This window comes from Meleagris gallopavo, chromosome 2, assembly GCF_905368555.1.
Source record: "Meleagris gallopavo chromosome 2, MGAL_WU_HG_1.1, whole genome shotgun sequence".
Taxonomy (NCBI): domain Eukaryota; kingdom Metazoa; phylum Chordata; class Aves; order Galliformes; family Phasianidae; genus Meleagris; species Meleagris gallopavo.
Genome location: NC_139405.1, coordinates 86,415,618 through 86,442,171, shown reverse-complemented (window position 1 = coordinate 86,442,171; position 26,554 = coordinate 86,415,618). Strand labels below are relative to the sequence as shown.

General features: G+C 35.3%; 1 protein-coding gene across 1 annotated transcript in view; it reads right to left on the bottom strand.

The window, feature by feature from the left end:
- COL21A1 (collagen type XXI alpha 1 chain) overlaps positions 1–26,554 on the bottom strand; it is a 101,453-nt gene that overhangs the window by 36,147 nt on the left and 38,752 nt on the right. Inside the window, exons 7-17 of the mRNA XM_085217884.1 lie at positions 26,055–26,132; positions 23,817–23,825; positions 22,402–22,485; positions 20,064–20,126; positions 10,532–10,585; positions 8,201–8,254; positions 5,656–5,709; positions 4,715–4,768; positions 3,973–4,026; positions 3,831–3,884; positions 1,407–1,460 (exon numbers count right to left, since the gene is read on the bottom strand). Of these exons, the coding sequence (XP_085074010.1) occupies positions 1,407–1,460; positions 3,831–3,884; positions 3,973–4,026; positions 4,715–4,768; positions 5,656–5,709; positions 8,201–8,254; positions 10,532–10,585; positions 20,064–20,126; positions 22,402–22,485; positions 23,817–23,825; positions 26,055–26,132 (612 nt within the window). The remainder of the gene's footprint in view (positions 1–1,406; positions 1,461–3,830; positions 3,885–3,972; positions 4,027–4,714; positions 4,769–5,655; positions 5,710–8,200; positions 8,255–10,531; positions 10,586–20,063; positions 20,127–22,401; positions 22,486–23,816; positions 23,826–26,054; positions 26,133–26,554) is intronic.

Genomic DNA, 26,554 nt, shown 5'->3' with positions numbered 1-26,554 from the left:
GTGCCATAACTACTAGGGTATCCCACTAGAGAAGACTACTCTCAATTGGAGAAATCATGGTAACAGAAGAGCAGAGAGGAGCTTACACATTTTGTATCAAGTATGTATTGGAGGAAAAATGGGAACAACAGAAGTAGTGAAATGCACAAGGTATTCCCCACAGTCCCACATTGCAGTTCTCTTTCCATTGGATGAAGGCCCACTACTTCCTACTCGAATAAAGGAACCCACATACACCAGGTCACTGTGGCTGACTGGGATAGTTTTTATTTCCCACAGTCCAAGCACACACTTTTGCCATACACTGGTTGCATGGAGACATCTCTTGCTCTACTTCCAAGATCTAAATAGATGGAGGCACTACAACTGCCCATACAATTTGGCACTACACCAGCATCACAGGTAGAAAATCAGACACAACTAGGTGCCTTACATGTCTTACAGGCTACCTTGAGGCAATATCCTGATCAGCATGCAGACTTTCTGCTCTTCAAAAGAACCTCCATTAATTAAAACTGGAGTATGTAATACAATCTGGCTTAACCATTCAATACTATATAAATTCACAATCTTTTAAAACTTCACCTTCTTATCTTAACATACATCTGAAAGGCAATGATTCACAAGCTGAGCTCCAATCACTTCTTGGCCTACAGAATGATTACTTATGGCTTGAAGACAGCTGGCTCACTATCAGCACTGAAAGCCTTCAGCTTTCTTCTGATACCTTAGGATCCTCTGCTTTCTGAGCAAAGACTGGTGGCCTTGAAGAGCGAAACAAGGAAATGAGAAGGACACAGTTTACCACATAAAAACAGTAGGAAAAAAGTTGCCCAAACACTAGCAGAGGAACAATGTATTGGGAAACAAGCAAAACAATAATGCAGCAACATGCTCCCAAGTAAGCTAGTAGACCAGAGATTTAGATAACATGGCCACTATAACAAGATACAAGGAAGTCAGTGAACAAAGAGAGAAAGCAGAAAGTGGAAAAGTAAACTCAATTAACAAGTAGATAAAATAACATATTCCATGTTGCAAAAATGAGAGTTAAAAACAGCCAGTCTTTCCTCAAGTAACCACCAAGTAACAAATAACTCGCCAAAACATCCTATCAATAGGAAATAAGTCAGTAATGAGACAATTTTGTATTATCTATAAAAACTGGTGCGTAACAGCAACGTAATCAAGAATCTTTTAAGGCACCTTTGACTTTAAAAGTTTATATCTTTTATTAAATCCAAATTAAAAGATGAACAATAGAAAATAAATGTGCTTTTACAAAAAAGGACATAGCAACCAATACAAATCAAAATGGGTGAAACATGAAGTGCAATATCCCTTAACAGAAAAAAAAAACAATTAAAAAAGTATCTAAGAATAATGTCAGCAACGTAACTACTTACAGGCTCTCCCCGATGTCCCTCTAGTCCTGGAGATCCAGGCTGTCCAACTTCTCCCTTTAAAATGATAAAGACTGTTAAACACCATATTCAAAAAAAACCTTATTTTATACAATAATTATTATTTCAATTAGTGAATTACTATTCTTACTAAAAGTAAAACGTGAAACAAAAACACATGATCAAGGCTCCATCAAACAGACAACACAAAACAGTTACAAAAACAGTGAGAAGTTCTCAATCCAGAATTCCCTCATTCTGTGCCCAGCAGACAGTTGTCAGTTTGCAGAAAGAAATAAGCGAGGATTGCCTTCTGAAATTTGAGAAGAGTTGAATCAGAACACCAACTATTTGTTCAAGGTCATATAGTTCTAATAAATTGTTTTTGTCTAATTGTTAGTACAACTGATTGTCTGAAAACTGTTTCAAAGCACTTCACAACTACAGTGGTAGCAGACACAATCAAATTTTCTTCCTCTTACTCAAAATATGTACAATCCCCAAAATACTCTGAAAATTTGAAAAATAATTGCAAAAGTACATGAAACAAATGTCGACCAATTAAATACATAAAACAATATAGTAACTGATGTAAATTACAAAAACTGGTCTTGAAGTCACACTGGGTAGCATCTGGGTTTCAAGGCATACTTTTTCTTCCATTTTCTTTCCCAAAATGAATATGGTAAGAAAACAGGAAAGCTCCAGCTTTTCTTCAGAAACAGCCTGTTACTGCTCCCAGTTTGGTTATGGATTCATTATGAAGCAATGTTTTACAGCAAGCAGGTGTGGAAGTCAAATTAACAAAATGTTTGAATGAATACAGCATAAGTATTACATTTTAAAGGGAATAAAAACTAATGATTCATTTTTTTTTTGCATTATAGTAATTACATTAATAGACAAGAAAAAGTCTTCTAATTTAAATGTACACATTTTCACATTAATATATTGAATCATCAAAATACTCTCCAAATTTCTGATTTATCAGTATAACACTTCACTCTAAAAGATGCTGAAATGTGTGGCAGTTAAAATTTCTTTGCTCAACAACTGTTACTATTATCTGCTCATATCATTAAACACCAGAAAGGAAAACATCTAATTATTTGTTCTATTTCCTGAAAAGCCAGAAAAGGGACTTCTCCACCAAATTAGCAGAGATATCTACATACTTAGGGAAAATACAGGAGAAGTCATTTGAAAGAAAGACATATAAGCTTATATTGCAGCCAACAGATATAGAATTGTAAAGATTCAGTGTTGATTCAGCTATCAGTCACCAGGAGCTCAATTTCATTGCCCACATTTGGTCATTTTTTAAATACTCAATACCTTATGATGCTTTAGACACTTTAACACATCTCAAATTTACATGTCATGCTTTATGTAGGCCATTAAGCTGGTGTCTACAAGTCTTACTTCTTTGAGCTGAATTTCTCTCCAGATTCCACTCCCGTAACTGAATGATTCTTCTCTGGCTTTAATGGGAACATAGACAGCTATATCCACATGCATAAATCTAACTATCTGTTTTAAGAACATCTGTATAGTTGTCTTTGCCTGAGACAGTTGCAAGTGTCAAAGTATGCTGTTGTAGATATACGTTAGTAATGAAAATTTGCAGGCAAGTATAAATGGCGTGGAAGATCAAAATGAAATGAAAGTAGAAGTTTACATAACATTGGAGTTAAATTTCATGGTACTTTTAAAAGGCTGTTATTTCAGATATGCTGGGCAATTTTTAGACTAGCAGTGCTGTATTGTTGTATACAAGTAAAAAATTTGAACTGACTTGTTTCTTTAACTACAAATTAAGACACATATACGTGCTTTTCTAAGATCTAAGATGCCATGGCAGTTATGAGGGGCTTGAGTCAGTTCCCTGGTGCTATCTAAGGTGCCGCAGGGAAGCCAGAGCTTCCACATCAGACTGGCAGATATCACCTAGAGAAGACCTGTGTCCTTCTAAAATGGCTATCACAGGTCACCTGGGGTACCCAAAAGCAGCAAGTAACACTGCAAATTTATGAGTGCTCTTAGTACTTAAGTCAGCAGCTGAATAAAATATAGGTATGCACTCCCTTATGCAAATAAGGGTGAAAATTTTTTCGTAATGAAGACAGTTCTGGATGATACAAACTACACAGGGTAGTTGTGTCACCTCCATGCTTGGCAGAGAATAAAAAAGTCCCAAAGATGAACAAATCTTTGATGATCACTAATACACTCTTAATAAAACCTACTGCTCCTGTTTACAAACTAAATGAAATCAATGAAGTGCGCCCAGTCACTGCAGTAAACTTTGACATTTCCCAATACTGTTTTAATTTCTAGTTTTTCTCCACAGAATAAACTAAATATATGTAGACAAACAGGAATGCTATTTAAGACTTTTTCAATATATGAGTATATATTTGTAAATACCTTGAAACCAGGACTTCCAGGCAATCCATCTTTCCCACTTCTGCCAGGGTCTCCCTGTGGCAACAGTTAACAGTCATCAGTAGGTAAATTAACACATACAAAAAAAGCTAAAGGCACATCACATTGTCTGGGTAAAACTTACGGATCGCCCAGGCATTCCTGGAAACCCTGTATCACCTTTCTCTCCCTTTGATCCCTAAGAAAAGCAACAACAAAAATAAATAATACTAAATGCTTATGCTTCAAATTCAACCTATTTAAACAGCATTTTCATATGTTATTTCTTATTCTGAAAAATTGTGGAAGGTCTGTTCCTTTCTTAACATAGGCAGGAATTGATTAATAATTATGATCCATTTCAGAAGTGTAAATATGCTTTATGGACTTTAAAAAGTCCAGACTGTTTTGCAATATTATTAATATATATACACCCTATTAAAGGCATAGACACATTTGTAAAAATATATTTATGTGCATTTTGTGTTATATTAGAATGAGTTACATAAATACATTGTCAAAAGGATGAAGAGAGTTATCAAGATATCCAAATACCATTGTTATTAAACAAAAGCATATCCTCACTGGAATGATGACTGTACTAGGAATGCAGAATTAAATTCTCTGCGACAACAGCTTTCATAAAATATAAATGATATTGTATTGGGTGCAGGTGCCCAGGTGCTGGCAGCAGGCTGCCCCATGCCACACACAGCCAGCTCCAATGGCTCCACTGCAGCGCACAGCTGGGTCCAGCAGCCAAAATGGCAGTGCTGCTGGCAGGCATCTTTGGGACAGAGTAAAAATGCTGCACAGAAGTGGGGAAAAAAATGTGACAAACAACCCCACCACACATATCAGTAACATTGTTTCATAATTTTACTTGCCTTTTTTCCATATATCCCTGGCAGTCCTTGGTCACCTTTAGGGCCCCTTTCTCCCTAGATAAAATGTGTGTGAATAAGTTGACTTTAGAAATAGAAGTAGATATATGCACAAGTATATGTACATACACAAAGTAATATAGAGAGCAGATGATGTAAAAGGAAGCAGGCAAAGTGTTGTACCTGATAGAAAATAAAAAATAAAGAAAGAAAATTATCAAGAAAGTAAAAGCAAATCTTGAATTTTCCAAGCTTTCCTAGGAAAGAAGCCGAGGAACTCCACAACTCACAAGCTTATTGCTTTTCATTTCAATGGAAACTGAGCATAAGGCACTTTGACTTTCTGGTTACTTTCTACAGGTTGCTACTTCAATGAAAATTCAGCTCTCTATGAACTGCTGTACTTTAATGAAAACCTTATCTGAAATGTTGAAAAAACAGATTTGGAAAAATTAAGAAGTCAATCCAGTTGCATATTAACATAGAAGATATGTTTGATGATGTTATGGAAAACATACATATGAAAAACTTACTCTGGTTACACCGGAGATATCCGTCAAAATCCTGTCACTTAAATTGAATGACTTCAAGAAAATTCTATGATTATTTCTCAGTTCCTGATACATTACTTGGATGTAGAAGATTCTAAGTACTTTAAAACTGAAGTTCAAAGTAATTCACATAAAATTCCACATAACAGAACAAAAATGGAAAAGAAAACCCCACAGGTAGTTTTCATTGCTTGATAATGCCTGATAATCAGGCAATGAAAACTGGCCTTTAATCAAGGCCTGCAGCACGTATTACCCTTCAACTTCAACATCAGATCTGTTAATTTATTTCATCAACTGCATAAGTACTGCATACAAGCACTTATCTTTCTTTAAAAGCTATATAGAGTAGGATGAGACATAAGAATATTGTAACAAGTTTTTATTTTCAACCTTTGGTGCTGGCATCCCATGTAATCCAGGAAAACCAGGCAGTCCACGGTCACCCTAAAAAAGCAAACATATTTCAAATCCTTATATCTAAAATAATTAATATTTAATAATACCCATAATCTAACTGGTCAACAATGTAAAGATGTTACATATTACCATATCAACAACAGAATATTGGTATGCTGACTGATGTGTGCTCATTAATATTTAAACACAATTTAATACAGAAAATAAAAAGTAACCACTGAAACGTTTTAAACATTTTACTGTAATCTTCCAATAAGGTTTACTGAGGTTCCAAAACAGCAACTTTCAAAAAGTTTTGAAAAAAGCTTTGAAAACTGTGGAACTGTGACAACTCTTCCACTCACTCCTAATTCCCAAAGAGTAAGGAATGTTCCTGAATCTGGGATGGTTCCATCCCATTCTCTTATTGATAATATCAAACACCTACTGACTTCATAAAATTTCCTACAAGCTTATTCTGGATGAGCAATAAGATCAATAATAAGGTATTAAGTATTTTCTTTTTAAAAAATAAACAAAATAAAACTGGATTAAATTGATAAAAATTTGGCACTTTGACAAATGAGTTCTGATTTCAATTAAAGAAACAATCTACTTCAGCAAAAGCAGTTGGTAATTGAAAACAAAAGCCAGAACAACAGTTCTTTCTATTGTCCTCACAGCTGACAAATGTCAGGAATTTCAGAATTTTTGCTATTGGTACTGAGGATATTTATTAGACTGCAAGTTTCCTTGAGGTATTACAACAAGAGGTAAAATTATAACTAGGCACCTGCTGACTTGAAGCTATAAAAGTCTCAGTGGACTGGCCCTACTTCATTCCCAATAGAACAAATCACCAAATAGTTTTCGGGATCTTTCTATTAATTTCTAACATAAAAAAGAGTGATATATTTCAATTTGTATAATATATTTCAGCCATAAGAGAGGAATAATAAATTATGCCCAGGAAGTTATTTTATATATATATTTAAATTCTAAGACTAAAAACAAATGGTAGCATGTCTCAGTGGTATTTATCAAAATAATCCATGCCAAAGGAGATTTCTAGTGGTCTCTCACAAATGCCACAAGACAGGAACACAACTGTGGGAATGAAAGCTTGTGGGTTAATACAATCAAAGTATCTCTGAACAAATAAGTAGGAAAAGCAGGCAATAGAAATGGAAAACAGCTGAAAAAAAAATTAGAAAAGCTCATAGAATAAACCTTTTATGCATCCATTGCTTGCTGCTGTAAAGGAATGGAACCCTAATTTCTGCTCAGAGGTGGTGATTCAATTATTGGGTAAACTGAAAGACTTGGCAATGGAAAGTTTTAAATTAGTTGCTGTAGAAACTTCATAAGTAAGAGGATGAAATTAAGAGATGAACATTTGGGCTTAATCATCAGGAAAAAATTTCTAATGGCAAGACCTACTTTATTGTGGAAGAAGTTCTCTAAAACAGTGGTGGAAGCCCTGTTTCTTGGCGTAATTTAAACAGGGCTGGACTGAGCATTAGGAAATATTCTATCTGCCACAACTTACACTGCCAGGAGAATAGCATTTTTCGTCACCAGCTGAAAGTATCTTACTTTCAGCACATGGCCTGATACTGACTGATCAATTAGACTGACATAAGACCACTAAAGCAACAGAACACAGAAGCATATTTTTCATTTTGCATAATACACTAGAGAGTTCTACCCAACGTTAATGAATGTATGGACCTGCTATTAGGATTGGAAACTTTAGAAGAAGGAAATTTTATAGTAAAATCCGTTTTGAAAATGAACTTTCATTTAAAACAAACAAACAAAAAAAAGAAAACGGAGGCACTGAAGCTTTAATACACGAGAAAGAAAATAAGCTTGTATCTCAACGAACATAACTTTTCTAAACCTATTTTCTATTTTCTATTTCTAGACCTACTTCTAAACCTCTTTTTTACAGGGCAAACATATGACAGAAAGGTGGACACAAATATTCACATATCAAACAGACTTGCCAACAGCTGAAGACTGGTTTAATTGTTGTGCATACAGGAGATCCAGACTCGAGTTTATACTGATTATCAGACAGGACTTAGATATAAGCTTGTACATCTGTCAAAATCAACAAGGTACCTGCTAGACCTCAGCTAGAATTTTTTCCAAAAAAACCTTTGGTTTTAATTAGCCCATGTTTTCTGACAAAAAAAAATGTTATCCAAACATCCTTACCCAGCTCATCTGGATGATCACTTACAGAGAAAAAAAGGTGAAAAGAGATGGAAAGAAACCACTGTGACACATCTATATCAAAGTACCAGTCAATTAAATGCACATATGTTTTTTAAATGTAAATTATTCAGAGCAATAAAGGCATTACTGGTGGCACTAATGTCTATATAAACTTTAATAAAAAAAACTGAACAGATTCAGAATTTCACAGAGGATTCTTGTGAAAATACTGGTATTATTCATTGTACAACCAAAATGATGTAAGAATAAGAATTCGCTTAATTGCATTTTTTTTGTTTGTTTGATTGGGTTTTACCTTTGTTCCATCCTTTCCTGGTTCTCCCTTGATACCTGGTAAGCCACGTGGTCCCTAAGAGAGGAAAAAAAAAATAACAGCTGAAATATTAAGACACAGTGCTATGACACAGAATGAGACCTAGATATGCAATGCAATATGACCCAGGGAATTATCTGATCACAGCATTTTGATAACTACACACTAAAGCAAAAATAATCATGAAACATACCTAACGTGAGAATTCAGCACGCTCATAATCCATGACTTGGGAAAATCAAAACTATTATTTGCTATAACTGAGGAGCACCACAGGCAAAAAGGATTGTCAGACAGATCGTACTGATGTCCCCTTCCTTTCAAATATCCATCAGACAGCCTTCACATATGCTGTGTTGTAGTGTGGCTCTTCATCCTATCATACTCTCAGATATTTAATTGAACAAATTAAGTTCTCAACTATTCAGCAAGACTGGATCATGTTACAGGTAAAATACAGCATTGTTTTGCAGTAACTGTCCCAGTAAAGACTCCTAAATTAAACATTACGAAGAGAAAGAATTATTTACAATCACTTTAGACTTAATCTGAAATCTCTGTTTAGACATGTGATTAGTGGCTAATTACAGAATAGTTGAGGTTAGAAGGGACCTCCAGAGGTCATGTGGTCCAATCTCCCAGCTCAAGCAGGACCATCTAGAACAAATCAATTCCCATGACATGACTCAAGATCACTGTTATCAGTGCAAATTAAAACAAAAGGAACTACTGCTTGGCTTCTAGATCAGAATGAAAATATCCAAGCCCCAGGTGAGGCCTTCTCATACAGGCCTTGGACTAGCAATGATTACATCTGTGATCTAACTGACAACCTACCTGCAAACCCCAAGGCTATGTAAGTCGCAATGCAATTCATCTAAGCTTTGTCCCTGAATTCATGCTATCCCTGGAGCCTTTTTTAATCTTCGCACCTCAGCTCTCAATGAGAAATAGTGAATTCTGGGAGAGAGTAGGTAGCATTTAGAATCACAGAACCATAGAAACACCTAGATTCTATCACTCATACAAAGGAAAATAACTTCAAGATGACCAAGCCCTTTCAAAAAGCTGACCTACCTTGTCTTAACAATAAACCATATTCCTTAGTGCCATGTCTCTTAAATACCTCCAGGAATGGTGACTCCACCACTTTCCTGGGTAACCCCTTTCAATGTTTGACCACCCTCTCCATAAAAAAATTGTTCTTCATATCCAAGATAAAACTCCCTTAGCGCCACTTGTGACTGTTTTCTTGTCCTGTCACATGTCAGCTGAGAAAAGAGATTAATGCCCTCCTCGTGGGAACTTGCTTTCAGGTAGCAGTAGAGAGCAATGAAGTCTCACCTCAGCCTCCTCTTCTCCAACCCCAATTCCCTCAATTTCTCACTATTATTTTTCTAATCCCCTTACTAGCTTCATTTCTCTTCTCTGCACATATTTGAGCAACTAAGATACTTCTTAAAGCGAGGGGCTCAAAACTGAACTCAATATTTGAGGTGCAGTTTCACCAGCGCTGTGTTGATACAGGAAATGATGCCATTGGCCTTCTTGGCCACCTGGGCACATTGCTGGCTCATGTTCAGCCAGCTGTCAACCCCCAGACTGCCCACATGCTTTCCTTCCAGGCAAATTTCCAGACACTCTTCCATAAGCCATGTATTACCTAGGACTCAACACTTACTCTTGCTGAATGTCACATAATTGGACTCTGCATATCAATCCATAATATCCTAAAGCCTCTGCAAAGCTTTTCTGCTCTCCATCAGATGATAATTTATGTCAGATTTCCAAATTCCAGGAATTACAGCATACCCCAAGCTGCAAGGGACCCATAAGGATTCTTGATTCCAGCTCCTGGCTCCACGCAGGTTCACCCAAAGTTCAAACCCAATGTCTGAGAGTGCTGTCCAAATGCTCCTTGAACTCCATCAGTTCAGAGCTGTGTCCACTGCCCTGTGCAGCCTGTTCCATGCCCACCACCCTCTGGTGCATGACCTGTCCCTAACCCCCAGCTGCCCCTCCCCTGACACAGCTCCATGCCGTTCCCTCGGGCCCTGTCGCTGTCACACAGAGCAGAGCTCAGCGCTGCCCCTCCGCTCCCTGTGAGGAGCTGCAGCCGCCATCAACTCCTCTGCTCTGGGCTGAGCACACAAGGGACCTCAGCCGCTCCTCATATATCATGCCCTCCAGCCCTCCACTGGGCACTCTCTAATATTTTTATGTCCTTATATTGTGGCATCCAAACCTGCATGCAGAGCTAAATGTGATACCATACCAGCGCTGAGTAGAGTGGAAAATGAAATAGGATCTTACTTGAACCCCTGGAGTTCCTGGGATACCTGGAGTTCCTGCTGATCCTTGATAACCCTAAAAAAAAAGGAACCAAGATTTGTGATTTTTCATAAGATATATTCACAATTTTTCAAACACCTACTTAGGGGAAAAAAAAAAATCCCACTAAAGAACTGTTATCCCAGCTCTTCATGTTAGGTCACAAACATTTCAGTAATTACTATTAGAATCTTACTTTCAAGATTTAAATTTCAGCGATCATAAATTTTCAGTTCTGCATCTAAAGTTTGCAGCCTCCAAACTTTAACTCAGTGAATCTTTTCAGACAATAAGGAAAATCAGTTATTTTAGAATTTGTACTTGAGAATGTAACAAACATATTGTTTTACTCACCATTCTGTAGAGGAAAAAAAAAAAAGAACAAATTGACCTACATATGTAGACATCATTTTTCGCCTTTTTTTTTTCCTTCCACAAAAGTAGCTGAGGGATGCCAGGAGTTTTAAAGGCTTATTTCTAGTTACAGAAAAAAAAGTTTTAATGAACAAGGCATGTTCTAATACATTATGCAGCTCGTTTTATAATATCTCTAAGTAATCAGAGTCATAGAATGGTTTGGGTTGGAAGGGAACTTTAAAGATCATCTAGTTCAACCTCCAAATAATAATAAAAATTCCAATAATAATAAAAGTTCCATTCTCAATAGTAACCACTTAGCTATGAACTTAGAAGTACATAACAGGCTATACATGTAGGAAAAAAAAAAAAGAAATTTGAATGACTGGAACAAAGAAAAGAAATACTAAATATTTCATGAGATGAAAAGAGAATTTCAGGAATGCTTTACTAGAAATCAGCATTTGAAGAGCAAGAGAACCTAGACAGAATCCCAAACGTATGCCCGAGACTTCTTAGTAGATTGGATTCAGTATATACTATAAAAATAGCAAGTTATCTATGCAAAATTAAACAGTGCTTTAAAAGAACCCTGAAACAGAGACAAGCTACTGAAGAACAGGGAATTCTACTTAATTCCATTAAAAGCATGCCATTCCAATGAAGAAAATGAGCTAGAAGAAAGGTTTTTTGAGAAAATATATAAAACAACAAAGGAAATTGTGCTATAAAATTCAGTTTATTTGGCTGAAGCCTTTCAACAGGTAGTAACTTTCAACTCTACTTAGAAAAATTATTTCATTTGATAAACCCCACACAAATGGACTACTCAATGTTAGCTGTCCAGAATCTGATCTTGGTTTGATCTGAAAGAATGAATAATCCCATTTCTACATGAGTTTCAGTCTAAAAAACAGTACAAAATTTAATAGGGGAATTTCCACACCAGTGTACAAGAGCTAACAGAACCTTTTTAATACAAGGAAGGCAACTTTCATGTCTGATTTCTCCTTCAAGTAAGTTAGAGCTGTCTGGGAATAATAAACAGAGCTAAAATTATTTACTGGTTAGATACAAGAGAGTACTTTCTGTGCCCTCTTCACAAAAGATGTTTGAGCAGATGCCCAAAGAGCCAGCTGGTAATGTTTAATATAGAAGTAAACAGAATTCTAGGTCTCTGTCCTACATGGATTCTTTATCAAGCAATGCTCTTTTAATGCTCAAGGCAGTTCTAGCAAAATCAGCTTTAGCTGTAAATAGTGTAGCATTTCAAGATTTCTTATAAAGCTCCTGGGTAGCTGAAGCAACTCACCAAGCCAAAATGCCTTTAAAAGTTTGTCCTTTTATTCCTACTCCAAAGAAAGCAAAAAGTTTGTGTGACTTCCTGTAGGATGTAGTCCTATATAAATAAAACTTTATTTCATATTTTAGATCTCTGAAATGCAATTTCCCTTTCTTCTCCTTCTGAGTAGAAAAGAAATAGCAGAAGATAATTTCCTGGCTGAACTGAATTTCAAAATTTGAAAGATGAATGGAGGATGGCAAGAGTTTTCAGCTTACAAGAACTGCACATTTAACTCAGTGCTAGACCTTGTAATACTGTTCAGAAGAAATAAAGCACATGTTCATTGTATTTGTTCAATGAAAAGCTGTAACGGATAAGATACAAAATAGAGAATCAACATGTGATTCTCTATTAGCCTAGCAATTCTTTGGGCAAGTTTCTGTAAGTTATGACAACCAGCATTCGAAATACTTCTTTTTCCACTTATCAAAAAGTAGCAATGTATTATTTTATCACTGACAATTTGCATAATCTCCTTCTATTCGCTTATATTAACCTAACTGCATACTTGCTTATTGTTCACAAAACTCTAACTTAAAAACATATATTCTAAATGGCAAATACATTGTGGATTATCAGTCTACAACCTACACACTGAGACCTATTTTTTTCATTAAAGTCAGAAAAAGTCCTCCTTCCTCAACTTCACAGAGCCCTCAACAGAAGTGTATATGTGACATACATACATACACTCTGAGAGCAGCTGTGTCATAGCTCGTATTTTATGTAATGAAGAAAACTGAAAGTACACTTTTAATTTGACTAGTTCAAACTAGTTCAGGACTGAAGATTCACTTTCCTGATACTGTGAAAATACAGAATCTGCCACTAAATAGAATTAATCTTTTCTTGGCTTTCTCTCATCAGTTCACAGAAGACACAAAAATGGTATGAAAAGTATCATGGCTAACCCTGAACTTGATACTCAGTTTTGATGAGTAACAGCTTAAACATAAGCAGTTACTGCCTTTTCATATACCCTAGACACCTGCAGAGTGCTAAAAGACAAACACACAATTTATTTGGAAGACATTCACCATTTTGAAAGAGCAGCTGCAGGCAAGACAGCTCTATGGCATGAGAATATCGTACCTCCTGGGGTATAGTAGTTATAAATATGTTGAATAACAAGGGAATTTTAGATATCCAGTGCTGTGCTTTGCACACACAAAAACACTAAATGTAGGTGCCTTAAATTGAATACCACCTATAATGTTTCATCAGTGTTGTCAAACAGCACTACTCCAATAGCACTCTGTTTATATTCTCTATTATTTTTCATCAGAGCAACTGAGTGTACAAAATCTCCCTCTCAATTTGTGTGGATAGTAGCAATGCTCATAAATCTCAAATAATTGAAAACCTGTAAGGTGAAATTATAATCAGCAAGATACCATGATGCTTAGGTACCAGATGGCTAGATAGTAACAAAATCACAGACAGACTTTAGTTTTGGAATTTGGATAGCAAGACAATAATAAGAACAAATAGTTCTAAAGGGAAAAGCAGAACAGATTTCTTAGGTTAAAGAATTCATATAAAGGACACAGCAAATTAGCAACACCAACATCATCAGTGAAATAAGAACTTCGTAGGGAAATTCAAGTTAGTTTATCTGTAAGGGGAAAAAGATTGAGCAAGAGAGATGTATGACAATTATCAACTCAAAATTGACATTGTAGGTACAATAGCAGAGTCAATATCAGAGGTAAATCTTCAACGCACTTGCATGCCTAAAGGGAAGAAGTTCAGACAGCATTCATGGGTGTACCACATCAGAAAAAATAAAAAATAAAATAAAATGAATAAAATATAAATTAAAATAAAATCTGGTATTTGCACTGTACACTTCCTTACTGAAAATTTTTGGAAGTCACTGAACAACATAAATGATAAAGCAATTACAACAGGTCTACTTTGAAAAGTCAAGAGAGAATTAAACAAGGTCTAGTCAGCTAGGAAACAACCAAAGATCAAGTAATGGTCTGAAGATATTTAAGGACTGTAAACACTAAGTAAACAGAACTATTTAGAGTGGTATAACTAATCATAATGGAATTCAACTTAGAAAGAAAATTGTGACTTGGTGTTGGGAAAACATCCTGACAGAGAGGTCTGCAGATTCCATGTGGAAGTCTCTGTAGAAAATCTTCAGTACATTTAAAACAGGCATCTAAAGTGTTAAAAGAAAAGCTTTTAAACCCTGTTCATGAAATACATTACGTATTTCAATTCATGTCAAAGGAAATAAGTCTTTATAACCATTCAAACAAGTATCCATGGCCTATATTCAAATTTGTACTTTATAGTATAATCGTATATCTCACCAGCAACATCTCTACAGTAACTAAAATCTTGTAATGCAACAGAAATGTTAGAAAGTACTTGATGAATTTGAATGAAGCGTTTTAGCTTTCTCTGAGAAGTTATCTTAATTTAATCATCTTAACTTTTCTTCCTTAGGTCTTTCTTCCTAATTTTCTCAATAAGCTTTTTTTTCCCATCCTTAAACAACCTACTCTAGCACTCCAATCTGTCCGTACTCATCTGCCTACTGCTTCTCATTTCCTGCCCCTCTGGCCATGTTGAATACCAGTTGGTCCTGTGTTTGGAGACCAGGCCTCACAGCTTTCTTTAGGAGCTTCTGCAGCACTATAGCTCCACTGGCAAAATGGAGATCAAAACAAGTCCCATCTCTTCTGTCCTACCTCTACTATACAGCAGGGCCCCTTAAAACACTTGTGTCCATCTGCTTCTACTGGATACAGTGAAGCTCCTCTGCCTACACATATCAAAATACGAAAATGAACGGTAGATTCCACATTAAATCCCAAAGGTAACCAAATGCAGCTTTTATTTTCCAACGTAAATTTTTAAGTGTCTCCTGATTAAAGGTCAGTCATCACATAAACATTATTACGGTAAAAGTACAGAACAGAGTTTTAATTGCCTTGTTCCCTGCTTTATTTATTGCCTTTTTCATTTTGCTTTGCTTTGAACTGTTTAGTTCTTTCTCCATTTGATTACACTTCCTTCCATTGGCTATTCCACCATCTGCCAAGGTTTTCATAGCTCTGAGCCTCCGGCAGTATATTCTAACTGAGCATGATGTGTGATAAATATCTGCTTGTGCTGAAGAACCATGGAGAAGAAAAGTTTCATCAAGGCTATTAGATATAAGATCATAATACCTGGCTTAGAACCCAAGCGTTACACTGCTGGGAAATGAGATGATGTACTCTGCATGTATAACTTCCTATTCATCACTTAGGTGTTCATCCCTATTGTCTGCCCTTACCCACTGTTGCAAACAGTCAGATGGAGTTGTATCTGCACTAATGTATCTGCTTGATGCACAGCTGTATGCAACACAAGTCAGCACAAGGTATCACCATGAATTCAAAGTAGGAGGTCTCAGTGAAGCCATTACATGACTGTGGTAGTCAAAATGGAGAAAACATAGTTCCACTAACAATAACAAGGTCTCAGTGTTACTAAGAAATAACTTTTCTGGAAATCAAAACAGCATTTTCTAGTGGAATTATCAACTATGCTTACAAAAGTTTCCTGCAGAAAGTAGCTGCAGTATATCAACTTAAATCCCTAGACAAACTATCCAACAGCACAGGTAATCTTAAGTACACAGGAAACTATTATCCATTTTGCTTCCACGAGTACTGTTAAAACAACTGGCTATTATACTAAGTTCTTCATAAAAGATTCAATCCTCAGTTTACCACCAACTCTTGGTAGTACAACTGTAACAATGTTCTACACATTTTTAAAAAGAAATATGGAAATGACCAGAAATTACTTAATATGCCAGAATTTTGATAGCTTATGAACTCTGCATCTGCACACACCAGTAAAGCCAGTCTCAGTAGATTAATTTTAAACTGCTTATTGCTTATGAGCACAGTAAAGACAGGGTAAATGGTTCCAAATTTTCATTAATGAAACTAGATGGAATAGAAGAAAATAGGCAAAATTTGTCAGCCATAAGTTTCAAAATTGAAAAGTGACAAGTATATAGTTTTTCTCCACTTCTTTCAGCAGACTGATAACCTGTCACCTCTATTAACCACAAGCGATTGCTGTTTGAGTTCTTCCCTAGCATGTATATAGTATCCTTTGGAATAAAAAATGGCTTTGTGATTCTAGGCCAAGCAACTACTCCAGCTGCTTCTTTCTCATGAATAATTCCCATCAAAATGAGTTCCAGTTGAGATTCAAATACTATTTTTACCCTTCTACTTATTTACCAGTGGAATTTCTCCTGGCAAGGCAATTAAATGATCTCAGGTTGAGAATAACATTTTTAATTGAAAATAAATGTATTTTTATTATTAGTAGTAGTATTATATATTATTAGTATTATTTATTAGAAAATAAATGTATTTTTATTATTATTATTAGTATTATTAATATTATTAGTATTATGCTTCTCATTTTTGTGCTATTATCTAGTTACTTTGATCTTTTCTAAATGTATCAGTATAAGAAAAATAAACAGAGACATAGATGAAAGGAAATAATACCGAAAAGAGCTTATAGCCCAAAGTATTATTTTTTTAAAATTCAAGAATGATTGAAATTGAGTTCTGTTTATATTCATTTTCCCCAGGTATTATAGCAAAAAATATTCCTAGGTAATACTAAGTGAACAATTATTTTCTGGTAATACTGAAGATATTCATGGGAATTGTTTAGAATTTTTTCAGACTAAAACGAACTTTAAGTGCTACAACCATCTATGCAGTCCATGAAAAATAAATTTTCCTGATGCTTAGCTTTAAAATCAGTTACATATCAGTTACATATAAACGCATGCCTAAAATCTTTCTCACAGGAAGAAACATTCTGTTGACCAGTTATACTATTCCAAGAAAATGAATACCAGATATGCAAACTGGAATAACTTTAGAGGAGAACATAAAAATGTGTTTGGGAACAAAAAAGACTGACTTTCCAGGAAAAGCTTTCCATGCAAAAACCATTTGATTAAACAACACTGACTACACAACTACCTGTAAGCCTATTGTGCTGTCTGAATTAAGAGCTTGCTTTCCAGAGTTCTCCTATGGGATGCAGCTGAAATTATTCATATGAGCAAATTTATCTCAAACCAGGAAAATCACTGACAGCAAGGATGAAGTGCTAGTAGAGTCAGCAAATAAATAAATAAATAAAACAGAATAAAAAGACGAAAGGAGGGGTCTGTTTTCCTACACAGTGTACTTAAAGGGTCTTCTGTCATTCCTAGCTAAAAGCTAGCCTGGAAAACACTCAAGAATGTACTGTAAGGAACAATAATGTACTGGCCAGAGCTGCAGATGATCTAATAGGCTTGCAATTATGTCCTTACAAAGAACAAGTGCAAAAAGCTACAGCTGATTTAAAAAAAAAAAAAAAAAAAATAGGAAGTTAATAAATATGATTTTACTGGAAGCATTTCAAATAAATTATGAACTTCAATACATCAAAATGGTAAAAATACTTAATTGACAGGGCTTTTAGAGCCTACTCTAACTGTCCAAGATACTTTTGATAATCTTTTCTAAGTTCAGAGAATGCCCATCTATGCAAACGATGACTCACAGGAAAAAACATAACTGCCAGATTACAGCATTACAGAAAGACTACAGCATCGATTTATTTCTCTTCCGTGATTCACAGTTACAAATCTCAGTGCTTATGGGAAGATATATGGCACTGAAGTGAAAAATCATTAATAGAAGTGAGAAAAAGTCATAACAACTTAATTCTAAAACAATGTTGCATCTGACTGGGCAATCAGGAAATAAGGTCAGTCTTCTTTTTAAAGGAGAGAAGGGCACATCTCAATATAACAACTCTATATTTTAAAACAGAATAATTCTCAATTTTTAGAAATAAGTGCACTTTTTGTGTTCAGTGGCTATTTTTTCCCTTTCACATTAACTCTACTTCTAAAAGGACTCCCCACAGTTAGACCTACCATCTACTACCCCTAAGAAAATGCCAGCATGTAACTAAGCAACAAAATAGGAAAAATATGAACTTTTTAATAATGAGCAGCACAGAGCTTTCTCTAATAAGTAATTATATCTACTGTCCCTTAAAATATACACACTTCTAACTAAGTATCAATCTCACTGCTTTCACCTCTAGCTTACAAAGAACTGAATGTATGATATAAAAAATTCTTAACAAAAATAGAACCTTATTGGTTTTTTTAAGCCATCGAAGTTGGCAGGTAGTGCCTGTTTAGACAGAACAACTTGCTACAGTTCCTAAAATTGATAAGCAACCGCAAATTCAAGTTAAAAATTGTGTGTAGTTAGAACATCCTCATCAATCTTTTCACAGGACAAAGCCATTAATATAACAGGATGCTAAACTGAAAAGCCCAATGTAGCCCTTTGTTGCTCTTCTCTGAGGTTTCTCTGGTTTGTCCAGCCTGGACAAAAATGGCCCAAAATAACTTAATGTCCCTTCTAAATGTCAACCAAAACCACAGACTATTAATTACTCAGTCCATAAACTATTTTGTCTTCTCTAATCTAAAAAAACCTAAATTTTGTAATGTCTGAGGGCATCTTTCTATATTTTAGTTCTTGATAGCATTTGGAATCCCTCCCAGCTGTATTTTCTGCAAATACAAAGTCACGACACTTACCTTCTCTCTTCTACTTCTCCAGGGAGATTTCATGATAGCACTACAAACTAAGGGCTCAACTATAAAATGTAGTCCTCAAACTGAGAATGAAAACCTACAGTGGCCTAATTTGTAGCACATGCACCCAGTTTTATTTACCTGCTTTTTGTATCCAAGTACCCAGCAGAGAATTTCTCCTTTTTTCAGAAGAAGCAAATTATTTTTTAACCCCTTTACTTTTTTTTTTCTTTTTTTTTTTTTCCTTTTTCTCTTTTTTTTTTCTGGACTGACGTACCTTCTAATGAACAACAAACACAAGAGACCACATTCTGAGAATCAAAACATGGACGATCGAGACTCCCAGCTTTTAGCCTGCCTTTTCTCAGCACACCATTGGCACATGTCTACCACTGCTTTGCGAATGCAGGACTGCAGCCTTTTAACAGAATCTTGCCCAACAGAGCAGATTGGATGTCAATGTCTTGAAGGCTTCCAATTAGATTCAAAGATCTAATTTATTTTGTAATGAAATCTTAGACTATTATTATATATTTATTTGCTTTTAATAAAGTTTTATTGCAATAAAAATGTTAATCTTGAAGACTAAACCAACCACTGCTATATCTGGCATTTTTATTTCAGAGGCATGTGTTATTCATCTATTTTCTTCCAGCCTTTACTATCCATACTGAAGGAATGTCAGTTTAAAGTAAAAAGAAAAGCAAAATACAGGCATTTTTGCGACATATTTTAATAGACAATGCTTAGAACTGCACGATGTACCTTCTGTACCTATACCTATATTTCAGCTGCACTAAACTGCTTTCTAATGGAAAAAATCTACGCAGTAAAGTCTGACAGTCAGAAGGTGTTAACTTCTGCAAACTGATGCAAAGATCAGCAGGAAAACTCATACAGTGTTCTCTGCTTTATAACAATGCTTACCTCATGTTATTACGTCTGTATTTTAGCTTGACACAAAAATACTGTGATTAACAAGTTCATAGAATTTTTACGTATTGCTACATTCGTAGAATTGTTAGAGCTTAGTGGCATTCACAGTTTCAAAGAACAGAGACAAAACCATCAAAATTTCAGAATCTGTTATTAGTGGTACATGCATTTTCTCCTCTAGTTTTGCATTTGCAATATATGACTGAGTTTTTAGTACTCACAGGCTTACCATCTGGACCAGGCCGACCAGGATAACCATGATTCCCAGGCTGCCCAGGATCTCCCTGCAGAGAAGTAGTACGTTAACTCACAGAAGACATGAAATAGCATTTTAAAATTAGCATAGAGAAGCTTTAACCCTAATACATCCCATAAAACTATTGTTGCAATACAAGATACCTGCAATTGAGGACTAATTCCTACAGAAAAAAGGGAACTGATTTTGTAAACCCTCTCTGGAAAAATTATCCCTAACTTCAGATGCAGGACCTGGAGAAGCAAGCCCATGCTCAGTGTGCAGGTTTGACCTATCATCACATATGCCTTCAAGCTTCCCAACATCATCAGCAACAAAAATAAATAACATAATGAAATCTCTACCAAAACCTTGTTATTCTACTAGTTCTACTCTGAAGAAAACTCTCACCCGTTAAGCAAAGATTTGGCTGTCTAGTTTTTAAAGAAAAGCATTGAAGAGAAAACAGCTAAGATCAAAACCTGTTAAATAAACTCTCCTAAAACTAAAAAATTCTTTTTATAAGACCTTTGCAATTATTTTGATAATCTCTGTTAAGACCACAGCAAGGGAAAAGAAAACTCAATTTCTCAGGCATTGTGTTTGTTGTCAGAGAGCAAAAACATACCTTCCTACTCAATATATTGTCCTAATGTGTTTAAGTTCTCTGTTTATTTTACTAACAGACTTGATCTGGACTCGAAAAATCCATTAAAGTCTCAGTCAATAAAATCTTTAACTTGCACAAGTGTTAAGCAAGTACAGTTTTCTTCCGTCTGATCAGACAGACCTTCAGGACAGCTACAATTGCAGAATTGTTATGAACAGGGAGAACATCAGAAGAGAAATAGGAAACAAGCTTTCATCATGAAAAAACACGTATTTTAGCATATAAGCCTGTCAAATGTAATGCTGAGTTAAATGGGAAAGGACATAGAATAATGTCCCTTTAAAAAGCCACTGAGCGTAACAGTTATAACTTTCTAAATTAATAGTAGATTCTCTAGAATTATTATTGATCAAATTAAAGAGTCCAGGTTTGAGAGCCAAGAGAAAATAAATTTGCTTTCAGTTACACTACCTAAATTACAAAGTGTCATGTCTTTGTTTTGAAAAAGTTTAAATATCGTTTATTTGTATTTCAAAGTTTATAAATGAATTAATTTTACATTCATTAATATCACAAATCATTAATCTTCATTAATATCACAAACACACAAACTAAGATTAAATCTATAAGCTTGCAAAGTCCAGTATTCAAGAGTTAAGAAATACTGTGAGATACCTACAGATCTTAAATTGGCTTCCTATTAATTCTTCCTGCAGAATTTTGGGTTGGACACCATCTTGTTATCTGTATTATTATCTCAATTATTATACTGCAATGCAACTGGAAGATTGCATGTAAAACAGACACTTAACTAAAATTGTATAGATCACCTTAATTCAGATATTTCATACTCTTTCATGTTTTACAGGATATAGCTTTCAAAAAATGTTGTTATAAATATTTTCTTCTCCTTTTTCTCTAATATGATAAAGGAGAAATAAGGTTTAAAAAAAAAAAAAAAAAACACCACAAACATTCTATTACATGAAATAACAATGGTCTCCAACATGTGGTTTCCAATTCCCTAATTAGAAACTATTACCACAATAGCAAACAGCCCTCTAACATGAGTTAGCTACAGCAGACTGTTACCACTTAAATTATGAAAGTATTTTCTTTAAATCATTTGCTTAATGAAAGATAAGCAGTTTGGGATCTTCTTGTTTATCCATAAGTGGAAAACAGTAAATGGGGACAGTGCTGCTTAGCACAGTAATTGGGGAAGATAGGGCCGCAAAACACTTGTTAGCGACACATTAGGCATCTGAGACCCAAGTCTAGTTCACACCTTTATCCTTCTTATCCTTGGCTAAAAGTGAGGTGACAAAAATCAGAACAGCAAAGTTGTGACTCTGCAGCAAGCATTTTGTCTTAAAGAAGGAAGAAATGTTTCCCTTAGAGACTACTTTATTAGCAATTCACTTCATTCCGAAATAATTAGCAGTGCAAGATCGTTTTGAAGATTGAAGATTGGTTTAAAAAAAAAAAAAAAAATCAACACAATTTTATAACCACAACCATTCTGTTTGAAAGTAGAAGATGTATTTATGCAATCAGGAGTTACGGCACCAAAACCTGGCCTTGTTGCTTCTAATCACTATACTCATTCGCTGGAAACCAGAACTAGCAGAACCCGACTTTTTTCATCTGCATGACAGGTCAGCATGAGACTAGGAGGGGAAAAAAAATGTAAGAAGAAAGAATGAAAACTTACTTTGGGGCCTGGAGGTCCTTGTTTCCCTGGAGGGCATATGCAAGGGGCAGGTGTGGAGCCTACATCACTTGGGCCATTCATGCACTATCAAGAATAAAACCAACCATCAAAACACTTGCCAAAACCACCGAACAAGCATACCATAAGATTGTGTGAGGCTGATTTTGCTTAGGTTGCATGGGCCCTGGCTTTCACTAGTTTGTTCAGGTGGAATTTTTACTCACCTGAACACTACCCTCCGACTACTTTGCATCCATCATTTTATAAGGAAGAAAATAAATAAAGAAGCAAATACTAATATGTGCCGATACCTGTAACTCTATTTGCTTTTCCACAGATCTTCTATCAAGCCATTTGGTAACTTTCAATCTGGCAACACACAAAACTGTTTTCCTAAACTAATTGATATCCATAATTTGAAGTGTGATCACTTATTAAATATATCTATATTTAACAGAAGTTTACAAAAATAATCTAACAAATAATATGCATCATATGTATAGCATAGTGACTGCAACTGACTGGGCATGCTACTGTGTATCAAGCCAGAAAAGGATATAAAGCCCAGTTCCCCCCATCTTGTGCACGCGTCCCCAACCATTAAGCTACTTCAGGGAAGGTAGGGTATGGGATCATTTGATGTATCTATTTCCCCCCTTTGAGATCATGTGAAACCTAAAGCAGAAAGGGGAGAGCTGCTAGATCAATTTCATATTTCATCATCTCAAGGCTAGGCAGCCAAAATGTAGGTGCATCTGTAGGAAATAAATATGTTGCAGCTAGATTCAGTGAATTCTCTTTCATTTAGTAATTTCTCAGAGATATGAAAAGGTAAAAAATTAAGAAACCAAGATATGAAAGAGTGGACTGCACTTACTATCTAATGCACTTCCTATTACATTTCATCCAGATTTTCTATAAGGATACAAACTCCTTAAAATGTTCTCTGAATGGAATTATTTCTTAGGGTCAAATGATTGTTCAAAATATAGTTCCACATTGCCTTCACAACAGTACCAAGCAAAAGTGGAGCTACCAGCGTGGCTAGGGGAACTATCATATTAAGCCTTCAAACCAACTCCCCTTCAGGGAGCTCCCATTGGTATGATACAGGAACCTGACTGCACACCCCCACTGACTCTGCACCAGTATCCAGCCCTGTAAATAAGAGCAATCCAATTGAACCGGGAAAAATAAAAAAATAAAAAAATCAGGCCATTTATTCTAATATGTGTTGGAAAACTGATTTTAAGTTTGTCCACTGAGTACTACTCAATTAATGACAAATAGCATTTTTGAGCTTAGTAAACTTCCATTCGCTTTTTTAAACAAAGTGTACATTCCCTATAATAATAAGTTATATAAAGTCATATACTACCTTAAAGTGAGTTTGAGCAGTTTAGGATTGTGCCTACCTCTCCATTCTGAAACAAGAAGAAACATCATTTAAGAATAAAAAAATACTTGCATTAAGCAAAATCCATTCATTTGTAAACATTATCAAAACCAGTTATAAATTTGAAGCAGTAAATATCCAGCATCTATAATTCAAAATTTCAGATTTTTCTCAGGTTTGTATGCAGCTGCCGTCAACAGAGATGAAGCTCAGTATCATATAAAGGTATTTAAACAAGAGTTGCCAGGAGCAATTTTTAAAAGGCATGACAAAACTAAAATTAAAACTGGACCGTGTATATATTTATACACTGAACGTCCAGACTTAGCTCAAATCGCTTGCCAGGAGTAACTTCTCATCAAAAGAATACTCTACTTATTCATTAATGACCAAAAATATCCTAAAACATTTCTAAAATCTCTGATTTCTGCCCGAATTCAGCATCTGGGAAAATACACAGCAGCACAGAGCCAAAGCTGGCTTTCTCTAAGATGATTTCCTGTGCAACTGCATGATATCTGTACTATCATAGAAAAATCCCCATATAATTCAGCACATCAAACATGAAATTGTCTGTTTTAATGATTTAGCCACCATTACATGCACCACATACAGGAGTTTTCCGATGCACGCAGTTATCACAATCTTTATAAACAACTGAGTGTAAACAGGTTCCTCTGAATTCAATTTTTCCCTGAGGCAAACTCTAAAGAAGACTGCTTTTCCCCAGGGACTATAGTGGGAGTTTCAAATTATTCTAAAGCCTCAGGGAGAGGGGTTGAATTCAGGCTGTAAACATTACATACAGCCCCAGTTTAGTTCAGGATCTCTGACACAACCACACTGTGATGGAATACAAGCACAAACCACATGTCTCCAACTTTCATTACCTCTTTGGAGACCATCCAAAATTTTTATTTCTTGAAGTCCAGAATTTCATGGGTGAAGCCCAAATTTAATTTACAACAGTACGTTAAACTAAACTGGCAAAATGTAAGCTTTTTGCTCAGACGTCTTTCCAAGTTGAAGAGACTGCAGAACGACAGACTTTTCAGTATTTCTTTCTAAGGGTCACACTTTTTTTCTCATTTATTTTTTATATCCTACTCATTCTCTTCAAAGACCAAGAAGATATGTGGTGCAGGTAAATAGTGAAATAATAAAGTTTACTTCATATTTAAAGCTAACTTTAAAGGTTCTTCTGCAAGAGCGTTCCTGTGTTCACTAGTTCCAGACACACACTCAGATTTCAGAACAGTAAGAACCTAGCCACTTCCTTATTTTCTAAGCTTGTGAGTTCTAGAAAGGTTTTAATATGGGAGCTGATTACAACAGAAACGCTGGCACTAATTGAATACGAGCCAAACTCACTAAGCTGTGACTCTATGGAAATTTGGCAAAAAATGAAGTATCTGGATGTTGAAGATTCACAGACTCTATTCTCAAATTGGCAAGATTGTCTTATACTAAATCACGACATGCAGAATATAGTTTTGTATGCACCTGGACTATCTTTAGCTTGGTTGGGTCTAGGCACCAAACGAAAGATGACATTTTGAAGGGAACAGTAGATATAAACCAATCTCTAGCAAATATTTTGGGATGGTAGTTGAATGCTTTTGAAAATCTCGCCACAACTGTGTGCCACGAATGGTTTTCTAATTTGTCTGCGCATGTTTTATATTACATCATATTATTAAGTAAGAGAGAAAAGAAAGAATCAAAGGAGTCCATGGGCTTCCTAATTGCATATAAGAACTCTGCAATACTGAACAGCATTTTACTTTTGTCTTACTAATAACATACTTCATAAAATCCTGGCTTCATTTCAGCCTCTGGGATTTTAAAATCAGACTTCAGCACAGATATTTCTGATATGAAAAGGTGATTTAAAAGTATAGGTTTGTTGAGTACATACAGAATTTTCAAGGAGGAAGTAGCAAAATGTATATTAGATAAGTTAAAAAGTTATGCTTAAAGGATTTTACACTGCTGTAATCTAGCCATTTTATTTATTTGAAATGTTTAAAACCTTGAATTTGTAACTGAAAATTCTGAGATTCTCCTACACTGCTGTTACAAATTAGCACCGTCAAATATCTAAAATGAAAAAAGCTTTTAAAGTGTGTTTGTGCAAAACTAAGGCTGAAAGTGGACAAATTTTGGGTCACTTAATACTGCACAGTCCTAAGTCAGCTTCAAACAGTGATGAGTAAAAAAGCCAAGTAGGTCACAAAAGTCCATCTATCGTACTCACAAATCCTGGGATCTCACAGACTGTCTCTCGATTATTTTGCTCTGGGTCACAGTAGATTCGCAGTTTTTGTATATCGAACTATAATTTAAGACAGAAAAGACATTTTTAGAAAAATCATTAATAGTCTGACATTCTATGTTTAAACAAGATCCTTCTTTATATCATTCCAGAGGTTTTAAAAATGAACAAAATATTTAAAAGCAACTGAAACTGGAAGCTCTGTGTGTCCGCTAGAGTTAAAAAATCAATGAAAGATATAGGAACTCTCAGTGATGCTTCTCACAGTGATTCATACATGCAACCGATTCAACATTCTGTAACAGAGTTATTTAAAGAAAAATAATCAATCCAAGATTTTGTTTTCTAAAATAATAGAAATAACCACCCTTAATCCTTGGTAGTAAATCCAAACATGCACAGCACGAACTATACCAGCTACCAATGCCATTTGGAAACAGTTGCAACAGAACAAGTATACAAGTATTGGACTGGATGATCTT